At 40.2% G+C, this 27,070-nt stretch overlaps 1 protein-coding gene across 7 annotated transcripts in view; it reads left to right on the top strand.

The window, feature by feature from the left end:
- dcaf6 (ddb1 and cul4 associated factor 6) overlaps positions 1–26,842 on the top strand; it is a 94,349-nt gene extending 67,507 nt beyond the window's left edge. For 6 of the 7 annotated variants that reach the window (XM_055644657.1, XM_055644660.1, XM_055644658.1 and 3 more), the window contains 6 exons: positions 7,137–7,175; positions 15,289–15,427; positions 15,523–15,679; positions 23,130–23,218; positions 24,861–24,966; positions 26,379–26,842. In XM_055644657.1, the coding sequence (XP_055500632.1) occupies positions 7,137–7,175; positions 15,289–15,427; positions 15,523–15,679; positions 23,130–23,218; positions 24,861–24,966; positions 26,379–26,437 (589 nt within the window). In that variant the 3' untranslated portion in view covers positions 26,438–26,842. The remainder of the gene's footprint in view (positions 1–7,136; positions 7,176–15,288; positions 15,428–15,522; positions 15,680–23,129; positions 23,219–24,860; positions 24,967–26,378) is intronic. The other variant, XM_055644655.1, reaches the window with a different exon arrangement.
- The last annotated feature ends 228 nt before the right edge of the window (positions 26,843–27,070 follow it).

Genomic DNA, 27,070 nt, shown 5'->3' with positions numbered 1-27,070 from the left:
GGGAACTGAAGCACCCAGGGAAAACCCATGCGGTCACAGGGAGAACATGCAAACTCTGTCCAGACAGCACCCGAGGGCAGGATCAATCCAGGTCTCTGGTGCTGTGCAGCAGCAGCTCTGAGGGTGCACCACTGTGGCACCTGTTTGAAGAGCATATTTCAGAAGGAAATCTGGAAGTCAAATAAGGGGATATGAGATAGCTTTAGCAGATAAGAATAAGGAGAATCTAATGAGATTTTATGTATATTATGATACCCCTAGTATGTCTTTCTGCACAGGTTGATGGTTTGGCTTAATACATAAATCAATTAACTGAATGGTGGCCAATTAGGAAAAGGGGAGATGCAACGAGACCTGGGTGTCATGGTACACCAGTCATTGAAAGTAGGCATGCAGGTGCAGCAGGCAGTGAAGAAAGAGAATGGTATGTTAGCATTCATAGCAAAAGGATTTGAGTATAGGAGCAGGGCGGTTCTACTGCAGTTGTACAGGGTCTTGGTGAGACCACACCTGGAGTATTGCGTACAGTTTTGGTCTAATCTAATCTAAAATTCTTGCCAAAGAGGGAGTACAGAGAAGGTTCACCAGACTGATTTCTGGGATGTCAGGACTTTCATATGAAGAAAGACTGGATAGACTCGGCTTGTACTCGCTAGAATTTAGAAGATTGAGAGGGGATCTTATAGAAACTTACAAAATTCTTAAGGGGTTGGACAGGCTAGATGCAGGAAGATTGTTCCTGATGTTGGGGAAGTCTAGAACAAGGGGTCACAGTTTAAGGATAAAGGGGATATCTGGTAGGACTGAGATGAGAAAAACATTTTTTACACAGAGAGTGGTGAATCTCTGGAATTCTCTGCCACAGAATGTAGTTGAGGCCAGTTCATTGGCTATATTTAAGAGGGAGTTAGATGTGGCCCTTGTGGCTAAATGGATCAGGGGGTATGGAGAGAAGGCAGGTACAGGATACTGAGTTGGATGATCAGCCATGATCATATTGAATGGTGGTGCGGGCTCGAAGGGCTGAATGGCCTACTCCTGCACCTATTTTCTATGTTTCTATAATTGTCGTGTAAGGATCTTAATTACTATTCTACGAGCCCCTGCTTGCAGTTTGTAGCAGAGAGAAAAAGAACCTAACACATGAACAGTGTTCAGTGGCAATTGATCCAGTCCTGTGTCTTGGTTCACAGATATAATGTAAGAGCAGATGTGAGATCAAGCCGGTTGCAAAAGCTGCACCAAAGTGTTTGTTGGACAGGGGATTAATTTGCTCAATGCTGATTTTTATCAGCACTTTCTGATTGTGCTCTCAAAATGTGCGTGCTTTCTGTAATCTCTTTTATAACTAGGTAGATACTCTTCCTTAAGTGTGACCAGTCACGGTCACGTTGACATGTTTTCAGTATAGAGTGGATTTTTCTCTTCATTTCTTTTCATAAATCTGACCTTGAAGTTATTTTGTTCCTGGGTGTGAATTTTTAGTCATGGAACTCCTTGCAGGAAAATCAATTCGAAGTGACAATCACATTCCCCATGTGATGTGGAAAATGGTGATTGTTGTCATCTGCTTTAAATGGTAAACTCTCTTCTACTCGTAACCCAAGTTTTTGGAATATTCCAATGAAGAATAACCGTTTTGCACACCTTGTAAAGGAATCCAGGTTTATAGACTTAAGAATGACTAAAATTATACCCTAAAGATCTGTGTGATATTCAGATAGACTTGCATTCACAGGCTAACAAAATGTGCTTGATCTTGTATTTACTTTGATGCTTTAAGGACTAAGCCATAGAACAGACCAGTTCTATGTTATCCCACTTTCTCATCCACTCCTTGCACACTCGGGGCAATTTACAGAGGCCAATTAAGCTACAAACCTGCACATCTTTGGGATGTGAGAGGAAACTGGAGCACCCGGAGGCGATCTCACACGGTCACATGCAAACTCCACGCAGTCAGCACCCGAAGTCGGGATTGAACCAGGATCTCCGGTGTTGTGACGCAGCAGCTCTATCAGCTGCGCCACTGTGGCCAAGACAGCGAACATTGCTGTTAGGGATATTAAAAATATTTTAAATTGGATTCAATTGCCTTGAGCCCATGAAACATAGAAAATAATGTGAAATTCAGAGCTAGAAAAATAATCTTGTATCCATCCATACATCATCTCTGTTTTTTGACTTGATATCGACTGCTAAGTCAATAGTTGGTTTTCACAGTGTTGTTCTTCCTAGACGCACATCCCAATGCTGGATATTTTCAAGATTGGAGTCTAATAGGAGTAAGCAAGTTAAACTGGAGATTGGTCTCTTACTTTATAGTGTGCAAATTATAATCAATCATTGTGTGAGAATGAGTACAGGTCCACCACCAAGTTTCAGGCAACTGATGGTCTAGCACCTCCTTTAATCCAGTCAAATTCATTAGAGCAAACATCAAATCCCCTGGAAGTCCCACCAAAAATGTGATGCCTAGGCCGGGTAAGGTGGCTGATCTTGACCTCATCGGGACTTCCACGGCAAATCAGTGGGTCGAATTTACCGCCTCCAGCTGGGGCTCTGGAATTCTAGCCAGCAGAAGCCGGCAGATCCATTCCCACAGCCGACATCTGAGGCCAACTTTGCAGGCCGATATCATGGCACCAAGATGGACCATTCCGGTACCATTAGTCTCCTCTTGAATGCCCTGACCTCTGGTTTGGCAAAACAGATAATCCAGACTAGAAAATCGGTGGTGGATTTATACATGTTAAAGTTACCCTTCCTCAAATCTGTGCCCTTCTGATTAGTTACTAATACTGCAAACAGAATGTATAATTTCAGGTCAGCATTTCTTCACTAGATGGCCAACAATCAAATTCCTTTCACTCTAGGTGTGAGATTGTCTGGTATTCGGGTCATGAACAGTTTTCAATCATAATTCTACAAGGAACTAAAAAGGTTTCAAATGTATATTGTTCACAAAGAAACTGCAGATGCTGGAGAATCGAAGCTAGACACAATTGCTGGAGAAACTCAGCGGGTGCGGCAGCATCTATGGAGCGAAGGAAATGGGCAACGTTTCGGGCCGAAACCCTTCTTCAGACTGAAGAAAGGTTTCGGCCCGAAACGATTCAAATGTCTATTAATAGGTCGTATTTTTGGGAATGAAAAATTATTTTCTTGCCTACTCCTTTCAATGGAAGGATTTTTCAAAAGATACAGAAAAAATCACATGTAGTTAAAGTGCACTTTGTCAGATTTTAATAAAGGGCATTTTTATATATTTTGGTTTCATCGTAGATAATACAGCAGTGTTTGTACATAGTTCCCCCCCATTTCAGAGCACCATAATGTTTGGGACACAGCAATGTCATGTAAATTAAAGTAGTCATGTTTAGTATTTTGTTGCATATCCTCTGCATGCAATTGACTGCTTGAAGTCTGCGATTCATGGACATCACCAGTTACTGGGTGTCTTCTCTGGTGATGCTCTGCCAGGCCTGTATTGCAGCCATCTTATGCTTGTTTTGGGGGCTAGTACCCTTCAGTTTTCTCATCAGCATATAAAAGGCATGCTCAATTGGGTTCAGATCAGGTGATTGACTTGGCCACTCAAGAATTTACCATTTTTTAGCTTTGAAAAACTCCTTTGTTGCTTTAGCAGTATGTTTGGGATCATTGTCTTGCTGTAGAATGAACTGCCGGTCAATGAGTTTTGAGGCATTTGTTTGAACTTGAGCAGATAGGATGTGTCTATACACTTCAGAATTAATTATACTACTACCATCAGCAGTTGTATCATTAATGAAGATAAGTGAGCCAATACCTTCAGCAGCCAATAATGCCCAGGCCATAACACCCCCACCACCGTGTTTCATAAATGATGTTTTGGGTCTTGGGCAGTTCCTTCTCTCCTCCATACTTTGTTCTTGCCATCACTCTGATAAGTTAATCTTCGTCTCATCTGTCCACAAGATCTTTTTCCAGAACTGTAGTTGCTCTTCTAAATACTTCTTGGCAAACTGTAGCCTGGACATCCTATTTTTGTGGCTAACCAGTGGTTTGCATCTTGCAGTGTAGCCTCTGTATTTCTGTTCATGAAGTCTTCTGTGGACAGTGGTCATTGACCAATCCACATGAAGAGTGTTTTTGATCTGTCGGACAGATGTTTGGGAATTTTTCTTTATTTTAGAGAGAATTCTTCTGTCATCAGCTGTGGAGGTCTTCCTTGGCCTGCCAGTCCCTTTGCAATTAGTAAGCTCACCAGTGCTCTCTTTCTTCTTAATGATGTTCCAAACAGTTGATTTTGGTAAGCCTAAGGTTTGGCTGATGTCTCTAACAGTTTTATTTTCGTTTCTCAGCCTCATAATGGCTTATTTGACATTCATTGGCGCAACTTAGATCGTCGTTGATAAACAGCAATAAAACTTTCTAACGGTGATGTAAAGACTGGAGGAAAGACTAGGTGGTGAGAGCTCTCTTATACCTGCATTAAGGAGGCAATTAAACACACCTGAGCAATTACAAATGCCTGCGAAGCCATGTGTCCCAAACATTATGGTGCCCTGAAATGGGGGGACTATGTATAAACATAGCTGTAATGTCTACATGGTAAAACCAAAGTGAATAAAAATGGCCTTTATTAAAATTTGACAATGTGCACTTTAACCACATATGATTTTTTTCTATTACAAATCTCAAATTGTGGAGTACAGAGGCAAATAAATAAATAATGGGTCTTTGTCCCAAACATTATGGATAGTACTGTATGACCAGATGAATCTTTATAAAAACTTATTAGTAATGGACTATTGACTAAATTGATAGGCTAGTTCTTTTGTGTTCTTCAATCTGCCCATTTTGAACTAACCTACCGGTTAAGAAGGAAAATGGGATATTGACCTCCATTAGCTGCGGCATTGAATCTGAGATCAGGCAAGTAATGTTCCAGCTTTATAACATATTGGTCAGACCTCAGCTGAAGTATTATGTGCTGTTTAGGAATGATTGTGATTGTGATGAGCCACGTTGTGGGAATTATGTGATTGTACTGTTGAGGATGCAGAGGAAGTTTAACAGGCCTTTGATAAGAGGAAAGGTTGGAGAGAGTTGATTTCACTGGAGTGCAGAAGGTTGAGAGGGGACATGATTGAGGTACATAAATCAGGGTAGAATTAGGTAAAGCTTACCCTTTATAAGGTGAATAAAACTCGAGGACTGGATTTAGGGTAAGGGGTACGAGATTTAGATAGGATCTGTGGAGAACATTTCACCCGGAGGAACTGGAGTGCACTGTAGGAGAGAGCGGTGGAAGTAGAGATGCTGACGATGTTTAAGGGTTTAAACAAGCATTTATCACCAAGGAATAGAAGGCTGTGGACCAAGTGCTGGAAAATGGGATTAATGCAGATGGGATAAGGCTTTGTAGGAGGATTTGAGCTGTAGGGAGAGGCTGCATAAGATGGGTCTTCTTTCCCTGGAGCATCGGCAGCTGAGGGGTGACGTTTTAGAGGTTTATAAAATATGAGGCATAGATAAGGTGAACAACCACAGTTTATTCTCCAGGGTATGGGATTTGTAAACGTGGGCAAAGGTTTAAGGTGAGAGGGGGAACAGTTAAAAGTGGCCTGAGAGGTAGCTTTTTCACCTAGGTGGTGGTATGTGCATGGAATGAGATGACAGAAGAAATAAAAGAGGCTGGTACAAATATGACATTGAAATGACATTGAGGTGGGTATATGAATAGGAATGTTTTAGGGGGATATGGGCCAGGCGCATGCAAGCGGAACAGGCTTGGCTAAGCATCTTGGTCAATAAGAACGGGTTGGGTCGAAAAGCTTGAATAAATCTATGACTCTAAGGAGGACACTGAATGCTAGCCTTGTCACCATTATTTACATGAAGGGTTCTATGTACAAGTTGTCAGATATGTTTTGCGTGTTTTGCATTTACTATTTTCCTTGCAGCAATACTAAATGCTAAATCACTAGAGAAAAAGGGCAACCAATTTGTATCAAAATTTAAAGCTGCTAAATTCTTTAAGTTATTGCACAGCTTTGCATCTTTTCAGAGTAAAAGGGTAATGTTGGATCACTTTCTTTTAACATGCAATAATTATGATGTTGAACATTATCTCATGCATGAAAATGGACACGTTGGTGCACATTGACATCTCAGAAATGTGTTTGAACTTGAAAAATGGATGTTAACGCATGAATAATTTCATTGTGCATAAACTATTTGTTTCAAATAGTGACTTTTATTTCAGTTGTTGTAGCCTTATTTTGTTTCCTATTGTCCTTGCACTGAACATTAATTTGAAAAAGCATAGATAATGGAAATTCATGACCACTGCATTGGCTGTGCTTTTGATTTCTTCAAATATGCAAGGTTCAAGTTTTCAAATGGTCTAAATTGTCTGTATTTTGATAATAAAAAAACCTGTATACATATATAAAGTCAGAAATAAGTAATGAATATAAATCTAGCTGTAATGAATTGTTATATACAAAAATACTTCATTTCAAGATACAATACATTAAGTGTATTTTGGTTATGTGTCATCGATGAGACAAACCAATTAATATTTCAGCTAAAATTGCATTCATATTTCATTTAATATTAAGGCAGACAATAATATGAAGTCAGTTTCTTTATGCCTATTAAGCAAATAATCCAACTGATTAGGGGTTGATGAACAAAAGCAAGTACAAACATTTATTTTGTCATACTGTATAGACAATTCATAATTCAAGTTAAAATCTTGATTAGTTCACAAGTCTCAAATCCTAGACTTTATTTATTATATTGTTACAAGAAGTAGTATGTTATACTGTTTGAGTGGTCAGATATTATTTAAGCTTTTTAAATACATCAATTACTTTTTAAGAAACAAAGAATTGGGGCTGGCATTGCAGCTTTGGACATGAATCTTTCAAAATAATTTTACTATATAGTAATGTTTGTTGAGAATGAAAATGTAAGTTAGAACATTGGAATTGCCGCAACTATTGAAATGTCATTTAAGGAGCGTATTTGAAATGTTTCATTCTAATGATGTTGACCTGGGTTCTGCAAATGTGGCATCAGATTTATGATACTCAAGGCTGCTTGTGTATAACCTGAGGCCTTATTTTTTTTCTCCTTGATAGATTTACTTTCAGAGGAATGGCAGTGGGTGATAGAATGAGGTAATTCTATCTACTTAACAATACTGAAGATAGGAGTTTATCAGTTAAAACCATATTTTTCTCATGTAACCCATGATTACTCTTGAAGAGACAGTGCTCCTTCTTTTTCCTGCCTGTGTTTTAATTAAGGTGAGGAAAAATGATGCAAACTAATATAGCCTGTTTGAACTAGTATTTTCTGATGCATATAATATATCAAGCAATTCGAAGCAGGTTCTGGAGATTCAGGGAAAGAAATTGCTATTGGCAATGTTGGAAATTGAGCATTCATTTTTGTCCATATAATGTCTCTTTGTCTGCAATGCTGACAGTTGGATTTATCTTGTAAAGATTGGTGTCTCTGGTAAATCTGTAGACAAGGTATGAAATACAAATGCAGCTAGCATTTGCTATCATTGCCAATGGTATTTTCTGCTCCATAGAGTTTCCACCTGCATTGCCATACCGCTGGAACGGATTTTCAATCATCCGGATTATACGGGCCAGTATATTCAACAGGACATTTTCTTTGCCCCGTGTATAGATAATTCTGAATCTGTGGAATTTTGTTAGCAGAATTCTCATGAGGCTAATTGGACATGTTTCCACGCTGTGCATGGCAATTGAAAAAGAAAGTAGACTTTTAATATCAATTTTGCATTGACAGGATTTGGATTTAGATTTAAGAATATCAATATTATTGAACTTTCAATCTGTTTGGTATATTTATTAATTAGACCTTATAACTTGATCTAAAATAAGATCAGAATAGTAGAGGGGGAAGTAACATAGGTGAGCTAAAGAAAGTTAAGGTCACACATGAAATGTAAGGGAGATGTTTCTCCAGAATAATTGCACAATTTATGTTTGGTTTCGCTCATGAAGAACAAACTGTAAAAGTACACGTTTATGACAGTATACTTATACAGGGAGGCTAGTCACAATCACTCCAGATTGAGGAATTTAATCTAACCTACCCATCTTAAATTTCTATGAGAGTTTTCCTGTCCCCATTTACCTTCCTTTGCATTCGATCAGCACCCACCTGTGCATTTAACATCCTCTAGTTTATCCAAATACTGTAGACCTGCTATATGGTGCAGTCTGATCACAGTATTGTTGCAAGCCATGGTTTTTGGAAAAATGATTTTTTTCCAACAACTTCTACCTTCTTTGCTGATTCTATGGCTGCCTTGGACATTGTTTGAAACATTTGATCTTATTCTTTAATTATAGTTTTTAATGCACCATTTTCTGATCAAATTTTTGACTTTGCTCGAGAGTAAAATTGATCTTGGTTCAATAGAATGAAACGCAAGTGTGATTAAGGGTCTTTTCTTTCTCATGTCATATTTCAGTTCCCTCCCTCTCTGCTATTGATTATTTTTCAGATGTTATTCTGTAAAATCATCTAAGTAAGCTAATTTATAAATATAAAACCCTAATCAACAATAGGTGCAGGAGTAGGCCATTCGGCCCTTCGAGCCAGCACCGCCATTCAATGTGATCATGGCTGATCATCCACAATCAGTACCAGATTCCTGCCTTCTCCCCATATCCCCTGACTCTGCTATCTTTAAGAGCCCTATCAAGCTCTCTCTTGAAAGTATCCAGAGAACCGGCTTCCACCACCCTCCGAGGCAGAGAATTCCACAGACTCACAACTCTCTGCAAAAAGGTGTTTCCTCATCTCCGTTCTAAGTGCCTTACCCCTTATTCATAAACTGTGGTCCCTGGTTCTGGACTCCCCCAACATCTGGAACATGTTTCCTGCCTCTAGCACGTCCAAACCCTTAATAATCTTATATGTTTCAATAAGATACCCTCTCATCCTTCTAAATCCCAGGGTATACAAGCCCAGCCGCTCCATTCTCTCAGCATATGACAGTCCCGCCATCCCGAGAATTAACCTTGTGAACCTACGCTGCACTCCCTCAATAGCAAGAATGTCCATACTCAAATTAGGGGACCAAAACTGCACACAATACTCCAGGTGTGGTCTCACTACGGCCCTGTATAACTGCAGAACTCTTTGCTCCTATGCTCAACTCCTCTTGTTATGAAGGCCAACATGCCATTCGCTTTCTTCAGTTGATTGTAGAACACAAACTTTAGTGGTCGCTTGCAGGCTAGTTATTTCCGAAAACTTTATTAGTTGGATCCCAGGGCTGAGCTGAACTTTAATATTATTTTGGGATTGTGTCACAGCTTTAAGTTCAAGAGTAAAGAGTCAAGAGTGTTTTGTTGTCATATGTCAATGCCCCCGTCTATGTAGTTCCAAGCTTATTTGGAGGTTATTGTGTCCTCCAAATTTATGGCTGAGATGATCTTGGTCTTGGGTCCAACTTCCTACCTGTCCTCCACAATCCCTGGACCAAACACCAGCCCTGCTTGACCGTGAATATATCCAATGCTTCCACTTCTATCAGTGGCTGTAATTCCCCAAAGACTGGATGCCTCTGAGAAAATAAATTGCTCTGCACCTTCGTCTTAGAAACATAGAAAATAGGTGCAGGAGGAGGCCATTCGGTCCTTTCGAGCCAGCACCGCCATTCATTGTGATCATGGCTGATCGTCCCCTATCAATAACCTGTGCCTGCCTGCTCCCCATATCCCTTGACTCCACTAGCCCCTTGAGCTCTATCTAACTCTCTCTTAAATCCATCCAGTGATTTGGCCTCCACTGCCCTCTGTGCCAGGGAATTCTATAAATTCACAACTCTCTGGGTGTAAAAAGTTTTTTTTCTCACCTCAGTCTTAAATGACCTCCCCTTTATTCTAAGACTGTGGCCCCTGGTTCTGGACTCACCCAACATTGGGAACATTTTTCCTGCATCTAGCTTGTCCAGTCCTTTTATAATTTTTATATGCATCTATAAGATCCCCCTCATCCTTCTAAACTCCAGTGAACATAAGCCTAGTCTTTTCAATCTTTCCTCATATGACAGTCCCGCCATCCCAGGGATCAATCCCGTGAACCTACGCTGCAATGCCTCAATCACAAGGATGTCCTTCCTCAAATTAGGAGACCAAAACTGTACACAATACTACAGATGTGGTCTCACCAGAGCCCTATACAACTGCAGAAGAACCTCTTTACTCCTACAGAAATCCTGTTGTTATGAAGGCCAACATTCCATTAGCTTTCTTCAATGCTTGCTGTACCTGCACGCCAACTTTCAGTGACCAGTGTACAAGGACACCCAGGTCTCGCTGTACCTACCCCTAACCTAACCTCATTGAGATAATAATCTGCCCCCTTGTTTTTGCCGCCAAAGTGGATATCCTCACATTTATCTATATTATACTGCATCTGCCACGCATCTGCCCACTTACTTAACTTGTCCAGGTCACCCTGCAACCTCCTAACATCCTCTTCACAGTTCACACTGCCACCCCAGTATGTGTCATCCACAAACTTGCTAGTGTTGCTCCTAATTCCCTCTTCCAAATCATTAATATATATGATAAACAGTTGCGGCCCCAACACCGAGCCTTGCGGCACTCCACTCGCCACTGCCTGCCGTTCTGAAAAGGACCGTTCATTCCTACTCTTTGCTTCCAGTCTGCCAACCAATTTTCTATCCATGTCAACACCCTACCCCCAATACCATGTGCTCTAATTTTTGTCACCAGTCTCCCGTGCGGGACCTTATCAAAGGCTTTCTGAAAGTCTAGATACACTACATCCACTGGCTCCCCTTCATCCATTTTACTTGTCGCATCCTCAAAAAATTCCAGAAGATTAGTCCAGCATGATTTTCCTTTCATAAATCCATGTTGACTTGGACTAATCCTTTTAAAGCTATCCAAATGCCCCATTATTACCTCTTTAATAATTGACTCCAGCACCTTTCCCACCACCAAAGTCAGACTAACTGGTCTGTAATTCCCCGTTTTCTCTCTCTTGCTCCTTTCTTGAAAAGTTGGATAACATTAGCTATCCTCCAATCCACAGGGACTGATCCTGAATCTATTGAACATTGGAAAATGATCACCAATGCGTCCATTATTTCTAGAGCCGCCTCCCTGAGGACCCTGGGATGCAGACTATCAGGCCCAGGGGATTTATCATCCTTCAGTCCCATTAGCCTACCCAATACTATTTCTCGCCTAACAAAAATTTCTTTCAGTACCTCTACCCCCTTAGATCCTCTGTCCTCCAGTACTTCTGGGAGATTGTTTGTGTCTTCCTCAGTGAAGACAGATCCGAAGTACTTATTCAACTCTTCTGCCAATTCCTTGTTGCCCATAATAATTTCACCCGTGTCTGCCTTCAAGGGACCCACATTTGACTTTGCCACTCTTTTTCCCCTTAACATATCTAAAGAAGCTTTTACTGTCCTTCTTTATATTCCTGGCCAGCTTCCCCTTGTACTTCATCTTTTCAGCCCGTATTGCCTGTTTTGTTTCCTTTTGTTGTCCTATGAAAATGTCCCAATCCTCTGGCTTCTGGCTACTCTTTGCTGTGTTATAGATTTTTTCTTTTAGTTTTATTTTATCCCTAACTTCTCTTGTCAGCCACGGTTGCCTCCTACTCCCCTTAGAATCTTTCTTCCTTTTTGTAATGAAATGATCCTACGTCTTCCAGATTATGCCCAGAAATTCCTGCCATTGCTGCTCCACCGTCATTCCTGCTAGTCTTGAGTGACATCGTATTCTAAAACTAGTGGTCCCACTTCCCTCAAGAGGGGAGACGTTCTCTCTTAATATGAAAAGCCTGAATAATACAGTCAAATTATCGATCATCTTCAGAATTAAGTCAACCCCTAGCGATGTGGTATGATCATTGTTAAACCTTTGTTTTCAGATTATTTCTTTGGATATGCTTTGGAGGTGGGGAAAGGAATTGCGGTGGGGGAAGGAATACAGTCTCTTCAATCTTAATTGGTCCACTTAAATGCCAGTTTGTTCATTTTAACCCCACTGCCTGTTGCATACTTTCATTGTCCTAATGGCATGCGCACATTGTGCTATGTATTAGTTATGCTTGTGCCAATCTTTTTGCGTATTATTAACAAAAATTGATCAGAAAGAAATAAAGATACTAATGCCACCTTGTACAAAGTTTGCATGAAATAGTTCAACGGATAGAAGTTTGCAGGTCATGTAAGACTGTTCATTTACAGCACAGTTCCACAGATGTGCAATTGGTGACCTTTGATTTTTGGTTGAATACCAGTACCTCTTTAGGATCATGAGGATTTTCCTCTTACAATCCCCAGACACTGCTCTTTGTGAAATTCTTATCTACGTTGCATCCTACTTTCATAAATATGAGTAGTAAAATTGAGTAAGGAGCAAAGACAGAGAAAGTTTTGCTCTGTTAAAGTTTGTTTTTCAAAGTCTTTTAGTGCAAATTGATTTATATTTGAGAAAATTTCATATAACTATGCTGTTCACTGTTGAATTTTTTATGGGTACATTTTAGAGGGAAATACCGGTGCAGTTCAGTAAATATTTGTGTGTTGTAAATATGTTTTAATCGGGCAGATTACAAGCAAATTCATCTCTAGTAAAGATAACATTTATCTAAATAACATTATTTAAAATTAAATTAAATTCTCATAGTTAGGAATATTTTCTTCAAGTTCCATTGAGTGCTATGCTGATATACAGACACATTATGTGTGCAAAGCTATGGGAGTTGGCACTGGGACTTATACTGACACTCATTTACAGCACAACCTAGATTAAAAATACTCCAAGCAATTTAATCATAACCATCGATACCAACTGGGTTTGTAATAAAACTTGACCAGCAAGGTAAGCTTGGTAAAATCTGCAGGTAACTCCAAGTCACTGCACTTTGAATGAAAAGCAAGGCAGCTTTCCTTATTAATGAAAGGAGGTTGGTTAACAAGTTGGAGTGAAATTGAAAGAGATCATCGGGAAGTGCTCTGTTTATCAAATAGACATCCGTCTAGGAATAGAAAGATTATTCAGTGAGGAAAGAGCAAGTGGCGGACTATAGGGCTGAAATATAGTCATGTTTTGGACATAGTGTGCCTTGAGTACGATGTCTCGGTTCACTGACATTTGTTGCAGGCCCTGGGATTCACACAGAACAGCTGTTCTCTGGCAACAAGATTAACATCTGATTTGCCGCTCATGTGTTTAGTTTAGAGATACAGTGTGGAAACAGGCTCTTCGATGCTGAGTCCACGCTGCCCACAATCGCCGAATATGCTAGTTTTTCCCTAGAAAAAAGGGACAATTTATAGAAGCAAATTAACCTCCAAACTCTCAAGTCTTTGGGATGTGGGAGGAAACTGGAGCATGTGAAGAAAATCCCACGGTCACAGGGAGAACGTACATATTCCGTACAGACAGGAATACATAGTCAGGATCAAACCCGGGTCTCTGGCATTGTGAGGCAGCAACTCTAACGGTGCGCCACTGTGCCACCCAAAGCTTTGGTCACTGAAACCAAAGCATTGTTAGGCTCCACGAATACTCCTGAGGCACTTGAATCCAGCCAAGACATTTAAAAAACCATGATGGGTGTAAATGTGTTATAGTAATTAATATTGCAAATAGAATTAATGAAAAATACATTAAATTAAGAAACAAATAAAATAACAGGAAAAGAGAACATTTATGCTTCCAATCTAAAGGCCAGGTCCCATTTAAATAAATGGGGATTCTGTTTTTAATTGATAATGAGATTTATTATCCCCTTTTTATCCCCCTTCCCCAACTCTGTTACATGATTTTATGAGCTATTACGTGTTTTTAAATCACCTACTTTTACTGCTGAAAAGGAAACGTGCATTGTAAGTGACAGAAGCATTTGTCCTGTTGCCTCCAGTTTGCATCTGCCCATAACAAAACAAATGAAAGTCACTTTTTAAACAAATGGAAAGTGAGCCATGACTGGAAGTGTAGAATTCACGCAACAAATGCTTTTCACCGTACCTTGGTATTTTTTGACAATAAACTAAACTAAAATTCTCACTGAATAAATTGTGAATAGATGTAGGGCAGAGATTGATTGTACTTCTTGGTTCATCATTAACACAAATCAGCTTTTCACTGAGTGGTAGAGGATTTTCTTTTCAGTCAAATGGTCTGGATCCAAGCTGCATTCCTGAAAACGAACACATAATCTCGGCTGACCCTTCCATGAGGGAATGTCATGCTTCCTGACGTGATGTTTTTCAGATGGAGCATTGATACGTTGCTCAAAGGACGATGGACTCTGCAACCTGGAGCAGCCTCTATCTCTAGACATCACCACCAACTAGTTTATATAGTTATTGATCGCAATGCTCTTTAAGGACCTATGTGCAAATCAACTCCCTATTTCATAATGTTGACTATTGTTCAAAAGTACTTGTTTGGCTACAATACTCTCAGGTTGGAATGTACTATACAAATTGTTTTTTTAACCAAACTGAAGATGTGCTATTCTCTAAATATAAATTTATCAGTAGATTTTTCATGATTGAAGCGGTAACTAGTATTACAATGAGAAACCGGACTTAGAATATCTAACAAAAGCATACCCACACTCTGTGACTATTGAATATTGTCCACTTTCATCATCTTGATTTCAAGTTGAAATATAGGTATATTATCTCAAGTTATTTGGACTATTAATTGCTGTGATTGTATTTGACACTGGGGAAGGTTACTTTAAAGGCATAATCAAAATTTGTTCTCTATGAAGTTCACCAGGAAAGTGTGGAAATGAGGCATCTAATGTTATGGCACCACCATTAAATATCTGGTTGGATGCCACTTTATATCAGCCATTTCATTAAGCCTGGGCCTTGTCGCTATATAAATGCAGCATTTTGTGCACATTACGTATCTCACATAGAAAGCATTTCCTTTTGGTGGTGATCATACTGACATAGTTTAATTGGAGCCACTGTGAAAAATATGCCATCTGTCTACTTTTCTAATGACCTCATTTGTAAAGTAGCCTGGGATAAATTTGCACTGTAAAGGAAGTGTTTTCAATGCACGTTGCAGCAAAAGTAATTATTTTTCAAACTGCATGACTGTATTGGATGGCAGGGAAAACGTGGGAAGAACAGTAATTACCTTCAAAATTATTTTTGTGTTAAGTAAACATCTATTTTTTTTCTCTCCTTTGTTTTAAATCCTTGCCTTGAATAATAATAAGACGAACTGCAGCAGCCCGTATTCAGGAGTTGTTCAGAAGGAGAAAAGAAAAGAAGGAAATGGAAGAATTAGAGACTCAAAACGTAAGAAAGCCAACAATAAAAATGGTGTACAAAGGCCACCGTAACTCAAGAACAATGGTAAACAAATCTTGTAAAACTGTCTTTGTGAGAAATATAAAAAGGCATTTGTGTTGTTGGAATGCACAATGATAATTGACTGTCTTTGGGTTCAGATCAAAGAAGCCAACTTCTGGGGCAGTTATTACGTAATTAGTGGCTCAGACTGTGGTCACATATTCATCTGGGATCGTCAGACAGCTGAGTTGCTGATGTTATTGGAAGCTGACAACCATGTGGTGAACTGCCTTCAACCTCATCCTTTTGATCCAAGTAAGTAATCTTTGCTGCTAAAGAGGCAATATTCTTCTTACCTTTTCAAGTACAGTACTGATAGTGAACTGGTGCCAATTGTGCCACAGTAATAAGGTAAATCTGGTGACCATCGTTAGAAGGTAATTGCATTATGATGGTACTAAGCTACAGAGAGCATCTTCAAACTATATTTTCCTGTTTGAACTTGATCAACATCACCCAGATCTGTGAATTTAAGTTAATCACTTAGTGTCTGTTCAAGCCAATTCCATTTGGCAATGGCAGTAAACCTCTGTGAGGTAAATTTGGAGTTCAGCCTTTGCCTTTGATTCCTATTGCCCTGACTTCTGATTAAAACTATAATGTAATTGTGACACTGCTTGGAACAGAAACTACTTTGTATACTAAGCTAGTCTGAAGGGTCCCAACCCGAAACGCCATCTATCCATGTTCTCCAGAGAGGCTGCCTGACCCGCTGAGTTACTCCACCACCTTGAGTTTGTATATACCCCGTTTGGTCAGAATTTTGAAAGATCGATGAGAAAACAGGTACCTAAAGTTTTCAGCAGAAACAAAGAACTGCAGATGCTGGTTTACGCAAAAAAGACAAAAAGTGCCGGAGCATCCATGCCGGGTCAGGCAGCATCCCTGAAGAACATGAATAGGTGACCTTTTGGGTTGGGACTCTTCTTTAGTTTAAAGTTTTCATTTTGGTTGACTCTGTCTATCTCTGCAATGGGAGAAGCCAATTCTTGTGAACTATGACTCAATCAATTCTGGATTTGTCCCACTTTCAACGCGAGTGTATAACATAGGCCAAACACAATACTACAGTACTGAGAGGTTCACGCTGTTGGATGTTTTGGCTTGTGTGTGAGGTGCTAAATATATGCATGTTTACCCTCTCAGTTGAAGGTCGAGGAGGCCACAATACTGCAGGTTCATTGTTTATAGATTTTTATTAGTCACGTGTACTGAGATACAGTGAAAAACTTATTTGAATGCTATCCAGGCAAATCATACTATCCACGAATACATGCCAATATTTGTACTTTAACCATTATCTCGAAACCTAATTATTTGGTCATCAAATAACTGCAGTTGTAGTTTCTTGTTTCTATATTTTTGCTGTTTGTGTGTCTTGGCTGGGAGCAAATTGGCACTTGCAACAGTGAATGCAATTCAAAAATAATTTCCTGGCTATAAAGCATTTAGAAATATAGTGGAGGTGGCTGTGTAACAGTTTGGTGCCTCCTCCTTCTCGCCATCCACCTGGCTTTTAAAAGTCATTAATCTTTTCCAGAGAGAAAATTGACTTGGTGGGAGCAGAGATGTGAGAGAGATGTCATGGAGGATAACTTCATAGATTAATAATATTTGAATGTTACATCTATGTTATAGATCATTTTTTACCATTTAAATTACTTTTTCTCAATTAAGTAAGATTCAAATGTTATGGGTAGAATAGGGTTGAGAAGGAAAGATAGATCAGCCGTGATTAACTGGCGCGGAAGAATCGATGAACCGAATGGCCTAATTCCGTTCCTATGATTAATGAACTTAAGAAACTAAAAAGGCAAAAAAAAATTTAAATCCAGCAAATAAAAGCAGAGAATGCTGAAAACACTCGAGGTCAGACAGAAAAGAGGACCCCGTGGGATTGCAGGTTGAAGATTCTCCATCAGAATTGGGAAAGTGGAAAAGTAAATGAGATTTAAGTTGCAAAGTTGGTGAGGAAGGGATAAAGGAATATCTGCTGTTCGAATGCATCAGGGTTGCCAAAGTTTACTTGGTTATAGAGCTCTCTGGAAGATGAATTTATGAAGGCATTCAGGAAGAAAGCACAAGTATGAACTAAAGGTTGTGAAATACAGATTAGAGCCTTTGCCATGATTAAAAATTAAAAGTATAGTTTATTGTCACTTGTACCAAGGTACAGTGAAAACCTTTTGTTGTGTTCTAACCAGTCAGCAGAAATACTACACATGATTACAATGGAGCCATGCACAGTGTACAGATGCAAGAAATGGGAATAACATTTAGTGCAAGATAAAGTCCAGTAAAGTCCATTTAAAGATAGTCCGAAAGTCTTCAATTAGATAAATGGTAGCTCAGGACCACTCTCTAGTTGTCGATAGGATGGTTCAGTTGCCTGATAACAGCTGAGAAGAAATTGTCCTTGTATCTGCGTTTTTACACTTCTGTTTACCTTGCCTGATGGGGGAGGGGAAGAGGAGAATGTTGGAAATAACCAATCAAATAGGTTGTGTCTACAAAGAGAGAAAATATCTAAATAGGTGGCCTTGCAGCAAAAATAACAGAAGAATCATATTATCTAAATGTGCCCAGACAAAGTAAGATTCTGCTTTTCATCTGGTCCCATTGGAGTCGTGCAGGAGTCCACAGGCAGAATGCCAGAGTGTGAGGGAGAATTACGATTAGATTTCCAGAAGATGTGGTTCTTTGTTAAACTCTTTCCACATATATTGCTAGCCTTTCTTGTTTTTATTTCATATTTCCAGCATTGTCAATATTGATAAGAAGTGTCTTTAACCGGAAATGTGTTAACTGTTTCTCTTCCCAAAAATGCTGCCTGCCTAGATGAGTACGCCCAGCATTTTCTGTTTGTATTTCAGATTTCCAGTATCTGCAGTTTTTTTAAACATTTAAAACCTAGCAATAGCAGCAGGCGGAGAATAATGCCGATTGCACTTTGAATTCCCTTGTCTCATATTCAGTTGGATTTCATGGAAGATTGGTGATCCAAATATGCTTAACTATTATCAATTCAAGGAAGAGGGTGAGAATCATTTGGTGGAACTGCCCAAAATGATTGTGTTTTCAAGACAGGTAGCCTTTCTGGAATCTTTTTATCTGCTCCCTAAATGCATATTATAAATCGGGGTACAGAAATTTGGTAGAGCCTGGATAATGAAGAAATAATCCTTGGACAATTTCATTATCCAAATTGTGTTTAATAATTAAGAGCGGCACAACAGTTGGTATAGCTGCTGCCACACAGTACCAGAGACCCAGGTTTGATCCTGACCTCGGGTGCTGTCTGTGTGGATTTTGCATGTTCTCCCTGTGACTGCATGGGTTTCTCCGGGTGCACGGTTTCCTCCCACATCCCAGAGGTGTGTAGGCTTATAGGTTAATTGTAAAATGCCCCAAGTGTGTAGGGAGCAGATGCAAAAGTGAGATAACATGGAACTAGTGTGAACGGGTGATCAATGGTCAGCATGAGTCGAAGGGCCTGTTTCTATGCTGTATCTTTGAATCAATCAATTATAAATTACAATTAGAATGTAAGCTAAGAAATGTTCTATGAAACTGTTCACACTGCCTAAAGTATTAAGTATTGCTCTGTGCATAACACAAGCCGAATGTCAAAACAGATGTATCCATATATTATCCCTCTTATTGTGAGGCCAGTGAGTCTAACATGTGGTCATGAAGTTACTGGAGAGTATTCTGAAGGATAGGATTTACATGCTTATACATGCAGTTAGGTGGACGGGGCTGATTATGGGGCCTGGTTTTGTACATGGGATGTTGTGTCATGAATCTGATTGAGTTTTTTGAAGATGTGACCAAAAAGGTTGATTAGGGCAGAACTGTAGACATTGTACATAGATTTCAGCAAGGCATTTAATGGGTCTGCTTGGTAGGCAGCTCTGAAAGGTTAGATCGTTTGAGATCCAAGAAGAGCTTGCTGATTGGGTAGAAAATTGGCTTCATGGAAGGAAGCAGAGGGTGATGGACGCAGATTTTATTTTTTGGAATGGAGGCCTGTAACCAGTCCTGAAATCATTTTCACCCCCAATATTTTCAGTATTTTGCTGTCTTCTTCTCTGCTGGGACTTTTCTGAAATGCAAAGTCCAATAACTATATATTTAAGCAATGTTATTCTATTAAATGTGATCTTGGGAGTACATAATATTTTGTGTGGTATTCATAATGCAATGATAAACATATCTTGGTTTTGATTGCACCTACCAACATGCATACATTATTATATTACAGTTAATATGTACCAAGGGCAAATTTTTGTTCCATTGCTCCCCACTCCCAATTACTTTTACATTGAAGTGATTGAAATCCAAGTGAAGTTTAAATGGCATCAGAAAAATAAAACCTCCGGAATGGATGATATTCATTACGTGGTTGGCTGGAGTCAGTATCAGCACAATCACTATATTAAACTTTGAATCTTCAGATGTATCTCTCACTCCTTTAAAATATGCCCCTTCTTTGAACAAGCTCTTAAACATGCATCTGAATCAGTTTCCATTTGATTACACTCATTGAGGATGTTCATCTAGTGTTCAATTAATAAAACAAGAAGATTGGGAACATTTATATTCAACCTGCCAAAGGAATATGTGGGGGGGGGGGGGGGGTTTTAGAAATAGTCAGTGAGGTAAACAAACATAATAGTTGAGTGGCAAATGATAATAGTGCTACCTGCCCAATATTTAACTGAAGGAAATAATGAGTTATCGGGGCTATATGCTTGACACCTTGCATATCATTTAAATATTATACTTATCCCACCCCCTTGGATATTCCGGATTAATAAATCAAGGTATTGTCAACTAATTACAAATCAGGCTAATTACATATCATTACATATCATTAACATTAGTCAACTCTGAAATACGAAGCGCTGAGCATTGGGATCCAGACATCACGGACAACTGGCCTCAGTTCCCTGCTCACATCTGGCAGTGATCTCCGTCTGAACCAGGGGCCACAGAGCGTTTTTGAAAGTGGGGGAGCTGAGCGTCACTGATCACTGGCCTTGGGGGGTACCTGGTGAAGGAGTGGACCAACCAAGTGGGGAGAGGGTGTGGGAGTGGAGCAACCGAGTGGGGAGCGGGTGTAGGAAGGGGGTGTCCCCCCTCCCACGGTAGGAACTTTTTGAAATTTGATGTACTAAAATCATGTTTTAGTGCGTTGTAGAAGTATGATTTCAATGTTTTTTGTGTGTAGTATTTTTAAGAGGTAACTTTTTAAGGCGTAACTTTTTCCACACAAAGGATGGTGGGTGTATGGAACAAGTTGCCAGAGGAGGTAGTTGAGGCAGGGACTATCCCACCATTTAAGAAACAGTTAGACTGATACATGGATAGGACAGGTTTGGAGGGATATGGACCAAAAACAGGTAGTGTAGCTGGGACATGTTGGCGGGTGTGGGCAAGTTGGGCCGAAGGGCCTGTTTCACACTACATTACACTACATTGACTACATCATACCTCCACAATGCATGAATGCTTCAAAATCAAGTGGTTGAGTTTTATTGCCATATACTCAAGCATAGAAACATAGAAATTAGGTGCAGGAATAGGCCATTTGGCCCTTCGAGCCAGCACTGCCATTCAACATGATTATGGCTGTTCATCTAAAATCAGTACCTCTTTCCTGTTTTTTCCCCATATCCCTTGAATTCGCTAGCCCCAAGAGCTAAATGTAACTCTCTTGAAAACATCCAGTTAATTGGCCTCCACTACCTTATGTGGCAGAGGATTCCACAGATTCACAACTCTCCGCGTGAAGAAAGTTTGTCCTCATCTCAGTCCTAAATGGCCTACCCTTTATTCTTAAACTGTGATCCCCTGGTTCTGAACTCCCCCAACCTGAATGGATACCTTTCAACTATCCATAATTTATATTTCACTAAATGTTATACCCTTTATCCTTTATCTGTGCACTGTGGATGGCTTGATTGTAATCGTGTAGTCTTGTAGTCTTTTCATTTAGACATAGACATAGAAAATAGGTGCAGGAGTAGGCCATTCGGCCCTTCGAGCCTGCACCGCCATTCAATATGATCATGGCTGATCATCCAACTAGTATCCTGTCCTTCCTTCTCTCCATACCCCCTGATCCCTTTAGCCACAAGGGCCACATCTAACTCCCTCTTAAATATAGCCAATGAACTGGCCTCAACTACCTTCTGTGGCAGAGAATTCCAGAGATTCGCCACTCTCTGTGTGAAAAATGTTTTCCTCATCTCAGTCCTAAAAGATTTCCCCCTTATCCTTAAACTGTGACCGGGCTGGGTAGCACTGGATAGCACGCAACATTTGACTGGATAGCACGCAACAAAAAGTTTTACACTGTACCTCAGTACACATGACAATAATTGAACTAAACTTTGACATTACAATTCTGTGACGGAAATTGATTGGCCAGGAAAGTTGATGAAATTAAAGGAAAATGCATTTCTTTTGAAAATATGCATTATAGACAATATAAATCTACGAGCGATGGTGCTTCAAACTTTTTGCAATGCGTAAATAAATTATTTGGCACTTTTTATTAGCAGATTCATGTGATGAGTTTGCATAATCATGAGGTGGCTTCAGCAAGATGGATGTGCTACACTCACTAACAAGGTCTTGGTGAAAGAATCGTGCTATCATTTCTAGGGTGTGATTTAACAGTTGGATCATCATTTTCCATTGACGAGGCCTTCAAGTTTATTATCAGAATGACAAAACTATGGAGTGATGTCAATGAATCTGCTCTTTCAATGGTTCAATAGTGCTTTTATTGTCACGTTATTACTACAAACAGTCCAGTAGAGTGTTGCCACACCCATGATCTTTGATTAGCGGCTGTACGAAATAGACTACTGAGCCCACATGCAAGAGGTGCCATTTTTAATGTCCATCCTCCAGTTCTTATGAGCAGTGCCTGTTCCAGGTGAGTCCCAGGCAGACACGTGCCGTCAGGGTAGGCAATGCCTTCTGCTGCCGCTCGCAGCTCCCCGAGCTACTTATATCCCCAGCTACAGTGCGGTCGCTTCGCGCCCGGAGATCTGCGGCAGCGGTGAATGAGTTACTGGCATTATCCCAGACCCCCCTCCTTCTCAACGCTCCTGCCCTCCCCGCAACTTTACCCCTTGCACAGACTCTCCACACGCTGTAAAAGGAACTCTTCCCCCCCAATTGGTCCCTTGAACAAGGGTTGTCATTCAATAAGATGACAACGGATTCAACTTTGCCCTGTACTCTTGTTTTTCCCACCATCTCTCCACCTGCCATCACCCTTCACCCCCCCCACCCAATCAGTAATTAAGAATAAAGGAGACTAGGAAGCCATGGGCAAATTGAATTGTTACTGTTTTTATTTTTTATTTTTACTGATGAACAATCTGCGCATTCGCGGTATAATTTTACTTTTAAAAGCCGACCAACTGCCTACCTTGAATAATTACTCATGGCACGTGCCTGGTCCCAGGCTGTCGCTGGCCTCTAGCCATCTCCTTCCTTGGACCGCCACGTCCCTCACCTCGCCCGTCCACCTGTTTCCCAGAGGTGCCACCAGCAGCTTCAAGTTAAATGGAGTAGCAGGGTAGTGATCCTAAAAATTAATTTATTTTTAAATATTACCTGCTCTAATATTATCAATGATATACCTATGCACTGACATACAATCTATTGTTTGTGTTTTACATAGTTCTGGCATCCTCGGGTATAGATTATGATGTCAAGATTTGGACTCCACTGGAAGGAATACCAGCCTTTGACAGAAAACTTGCAGATGAGGTGTGCAATCATTTTTGATACTATTGATATTTACACTGACTGTAAAATATTCAAGTCTCATAATGAAGGAAATCTATCCAACCTGGTTTGCATAAATATTGTAGAAGTAGATTTGCCGTACTATAAAGCAGTGGAAGAAGCCGGATAGACCTACTGCCTATTAGAGCATTACACACATAAATTTCAGACATTTGATGGAATTTGTATTGGAATAGAACACAGCAAAGGAGGAATGGGCTGGATGCCGCCAAAACGATTTTCTCAACTCTAATCAAAGACCTAAAAATGTGGGGAGATTGCGGTATTGGTAAAAAAGAAAAAGGACACAGAGTGCCGGTGTAACTTAGCAGGTCAGGCAGCATCTCTGGATAGGCGATATTTCGGTCCAGGCCCATTCTTCAGGGGGCGGTACGAGTGGTGCATCAGAAGAGTTGCTGCCTTACAGCGCCAGAGTCCCAGGTTTGATCCTAACTATGGGTGCTGTCTGTACAGAGTTTGTACATTCTCTCCGAGACTTTCGGACTGTGTGTTTAACAGACGAGGTCAGGAATCGTCATTACCAGGAGTAATGTTAGATATGTATCAGCAATTGCATCTGCGCTTCTCCCAGTTCCATATCAAGTTTCTGCATCTCCTTTCTTTGTAGCGAATCAAAGAGGGTGGGTGACATAGTGGCAGAGAGGTAGAGTGGCTGCTTTATAGCACAGGAGACCCAAGTTCGATCCTAACAACGGGTGCTGTGTGTATGGAGTTTATACGTTCCTGTGACTGCGTGGGTTTTCTCCAGGTGCTCCAGTTTCCTCCCACACTCCAAAGACGTGCAAGTTTGTAGGTTAATTTGCTTCGGTAAAATTGTAAATTGTCCCTACAGTGTGTAGGGTAGTGTTAGTGTATGGGGTGATCACTGGTCAACGTTGATTCGGTGGGCCAAAAGGCTTGTTTCTGTGATGTCTCAACAGTTATTTGGTCCTTTGCAAATCGATGTAGGTGTCTATCACTGCTTCACATCTGGGTGTAGGAAGCTTCATATTTTCCTATTGCAATATCACAGGCAATATACTGTACCAATAATATTGTGGCCTTGCTTATCCAAAAATGTGCTACATGGTTTGAGCTATAAGGAGAGGTTGAGCGGGCTAGGACTTTATTCCTTGGAGCACAGGAGAAATCTTGTAAAGCAGTATAAGGTCATAAGAAAAATGGATGGGGTAAATGCGGGAAACTTGAAGTATGAAAAGGTACAAAACAAATCAAGAGCCGATGACGCGGGAAAGGTGAAGCCCACAATGGTCCATTGTTGGATGTGGAAGTGGTGCTAATGAAGGGATATGAACAGTGAGACTAGCAAGTTTCTTCAAACTAGCAAAGGCCTGTTCATTTGACCATGTTAAGCATTTACTGTAATTCCAACAACCTTTTCACATACCAGTTTTATAGGGAGAAAAATGTAGCCTAGGTAACAAATTATGCTACGGTTGCAGTCTCTAATCTTGGTAAGAGTCTTGGTTTAAATAGAAACATAAGTTTCACTTTATGCACTGAAAGTTTAAGTATATTATGAAATTCACGCAATAAAGTCCTCACGAACGCTTCGGGACTGGTACTCACAAAAATACCTTAATATCTGGGTTCTCCCTGGCAGGTGATCAGTCGCAATGAATTGATGCTGGAGGAGACCAGGAATACAATCACAGTTCCAGCATCGTTCATGCTCAGAATGTTGGCCTCACTCAATCATATCAGAACAGGTAAGAACTGCAGTCACATGGCTTGTTTATACGGAATCAAATTAGCACCCGGTGTACCCACATACAAAGTAAACCCAGTGTTTAGTTTATTACTGTCACGTGTGCTGAGGTGCAGTGACATTTTTTGTTGTTGCGTGCTATCCAGTCATAAAAAACGCAATCAAGCCGTTCAATGTACAGATTGCAGGATAAGGGAATAACGTTGACTGCAAGATGAAGTCCAGTAAAGTCTAATGAAAAATAGTCTGAGGTGGGGGGCGGTCCAGGACTGCCATCTAGTTGGTGGTAGGATGGTTCAGTTGCGTGATGACAGCTGGGAAGAAACTGTCCTTGCATCTGGAGGAATGATATTTCAACACCATCCAGATTATCCCCTCCCCTTCTCTTTTAGCATTTTGAAGGCACCGATCCCTTTCTGGCTCTCTCATCTACTCAGTCAGACAGCAAGGAAACACGTCCTACAGCCCATCTTGCCCACAGCGACCAAGATGCCCCATCTACACCCATTTGCTCGCATTTGACCCCTATCCATGTACCTGTACAAATGTATTTTAAATGCTGTTATAGTACCTGTCTTAACTACCTCTGTCAACTCGTTTAATATACCCTCTGTGAAAACGTTGCCCCTCAGGCTCCCCTTTCCCCTTTTCTCCCCTCACCTTAACACTATGTCTGGTGCTTGATTCCCTTACTCTCAGTTTAAGACTGTACATTCACCCTATCTATTTCCCCGCATGATCTTATAACACCTCTTTAAGATCACCCCTCAGTATCCTGCACTCCAAGGAATAAAGTCCTAGTCTGCCCTTCCTGTAGCTCATACCCTCAAGCCCTGGCAACATTCTCGTAAATCTTCTCTGCACTCTTTCCAGCTTAAAATTCTTTCAGTTTTCCAGCTACTCGTCTATCTGTTGTTCCTCCTCTTACTGCAACTTTGCTTCCAGCTGCAGGAGATGCAATACTTGTCCCAGGGTAGGGGAGTAAAGAACCAAAGGACATAGGTTTATGGTGAGAGGGGAAAGATTTAATAGGAACTTTTCACTCAAAGCGGTAGGTATATGGAACGAGCTGCCTGAGGAGGTACAATAATAGCATGTAAAAGATGTTAGGACAGGTATATGGATTGGAAAGGATTTAGATAGATGTGGGTCAAATGCAGGCAAGTGGGACTAGCATAGATGGGGCTTAGTTGGCATGATGAGTTGGGCCGAAGAGCCTGTTTCCATGCTGTATGATTCTAAACTAGTAGTCTCAAGTCAATTAAAAATGATTTAAAAAAAAGTTGTGGAAGCCAACTTATTCAAAGCTAGATAAGCATTAACATTTGAATCATGTGAGCATTTTGCTGAAAACATTCTGACCTACTGAGATGTTACATACAGACTAATATTTACTGTCTTATTGTTACACAGACCGGTTGGAAGGTGACCGCTCAGAAGGCTCTGGTCAAGAGAACGAAGATGATGAATAATTAATTGTCCAAATTCGAGAGAAAAAAAAGCATCAAGAAATTTGTATTACAGAAAAATTAGTATATTTTCCCAATAAAGCCTTAGTGTTATTTTAGTTCCTTTTCTGGAAAAAAAAGGTACATTTAATATGAAAATTTATTTGTGCAAAATGTGTGCACGAATTAGGATGAGAAAGGTGGGAAAAGATTAAGTTGCTTTTAATTATTATGTTCTGTGGATGAGATGTTTGGAGGTTTCAAGTGCAATATTCTCTAATGTGCAACTGTACGTGCTTGAATCAGTGTTTTGAGTGTGAAGATTAAAAAAGAAACACTAGTGAGAGGGTTAACCTTTCTAAACCTGCTGTTTTATGCATGTACACTGAGGGGGAAAATTCATTAAAGTTTTGGTTGTTTAAAAAAAAATACTGATTTAATTGTGAGTTGGTGCACCAACCAAAAATGACTTTCTAAGATAAATCTGTCAAAGGATTGTAAGTTCCAATGTAGGGTGTACAAAACACGGCCGTGAGCTTTTGGGAGAAGTTGGGTAGGATAGGACTTTACTCCTTGGAGCGCAGGAGGATGAGGGGTGATCTTTTAGAGGTGTACAAAATCGTGAGAGGAATAAATTGGATAAACGCAGTCTTTTAC

Source organism: Leucoraja erinacea, chromosome 13 (assembly GCF_028641065.1).
Source record: "Leucoraja erinacea ecotype New England chromosome 13, Leri_hhj_1, whole genome shotgun sequence".
In the NCBI taxonomy this organism is placed as follows: Eukaryota; Metazoa; Chordata; class Chondrichthyes; order Rajiformes; family Rajidae; genus Leucoraja; species Leucoraja erinaceus.
Note: the sequence above shows the minus strand (reverse complement) of the source record. Positions and strands in the feature narration are given on the sequence as shown.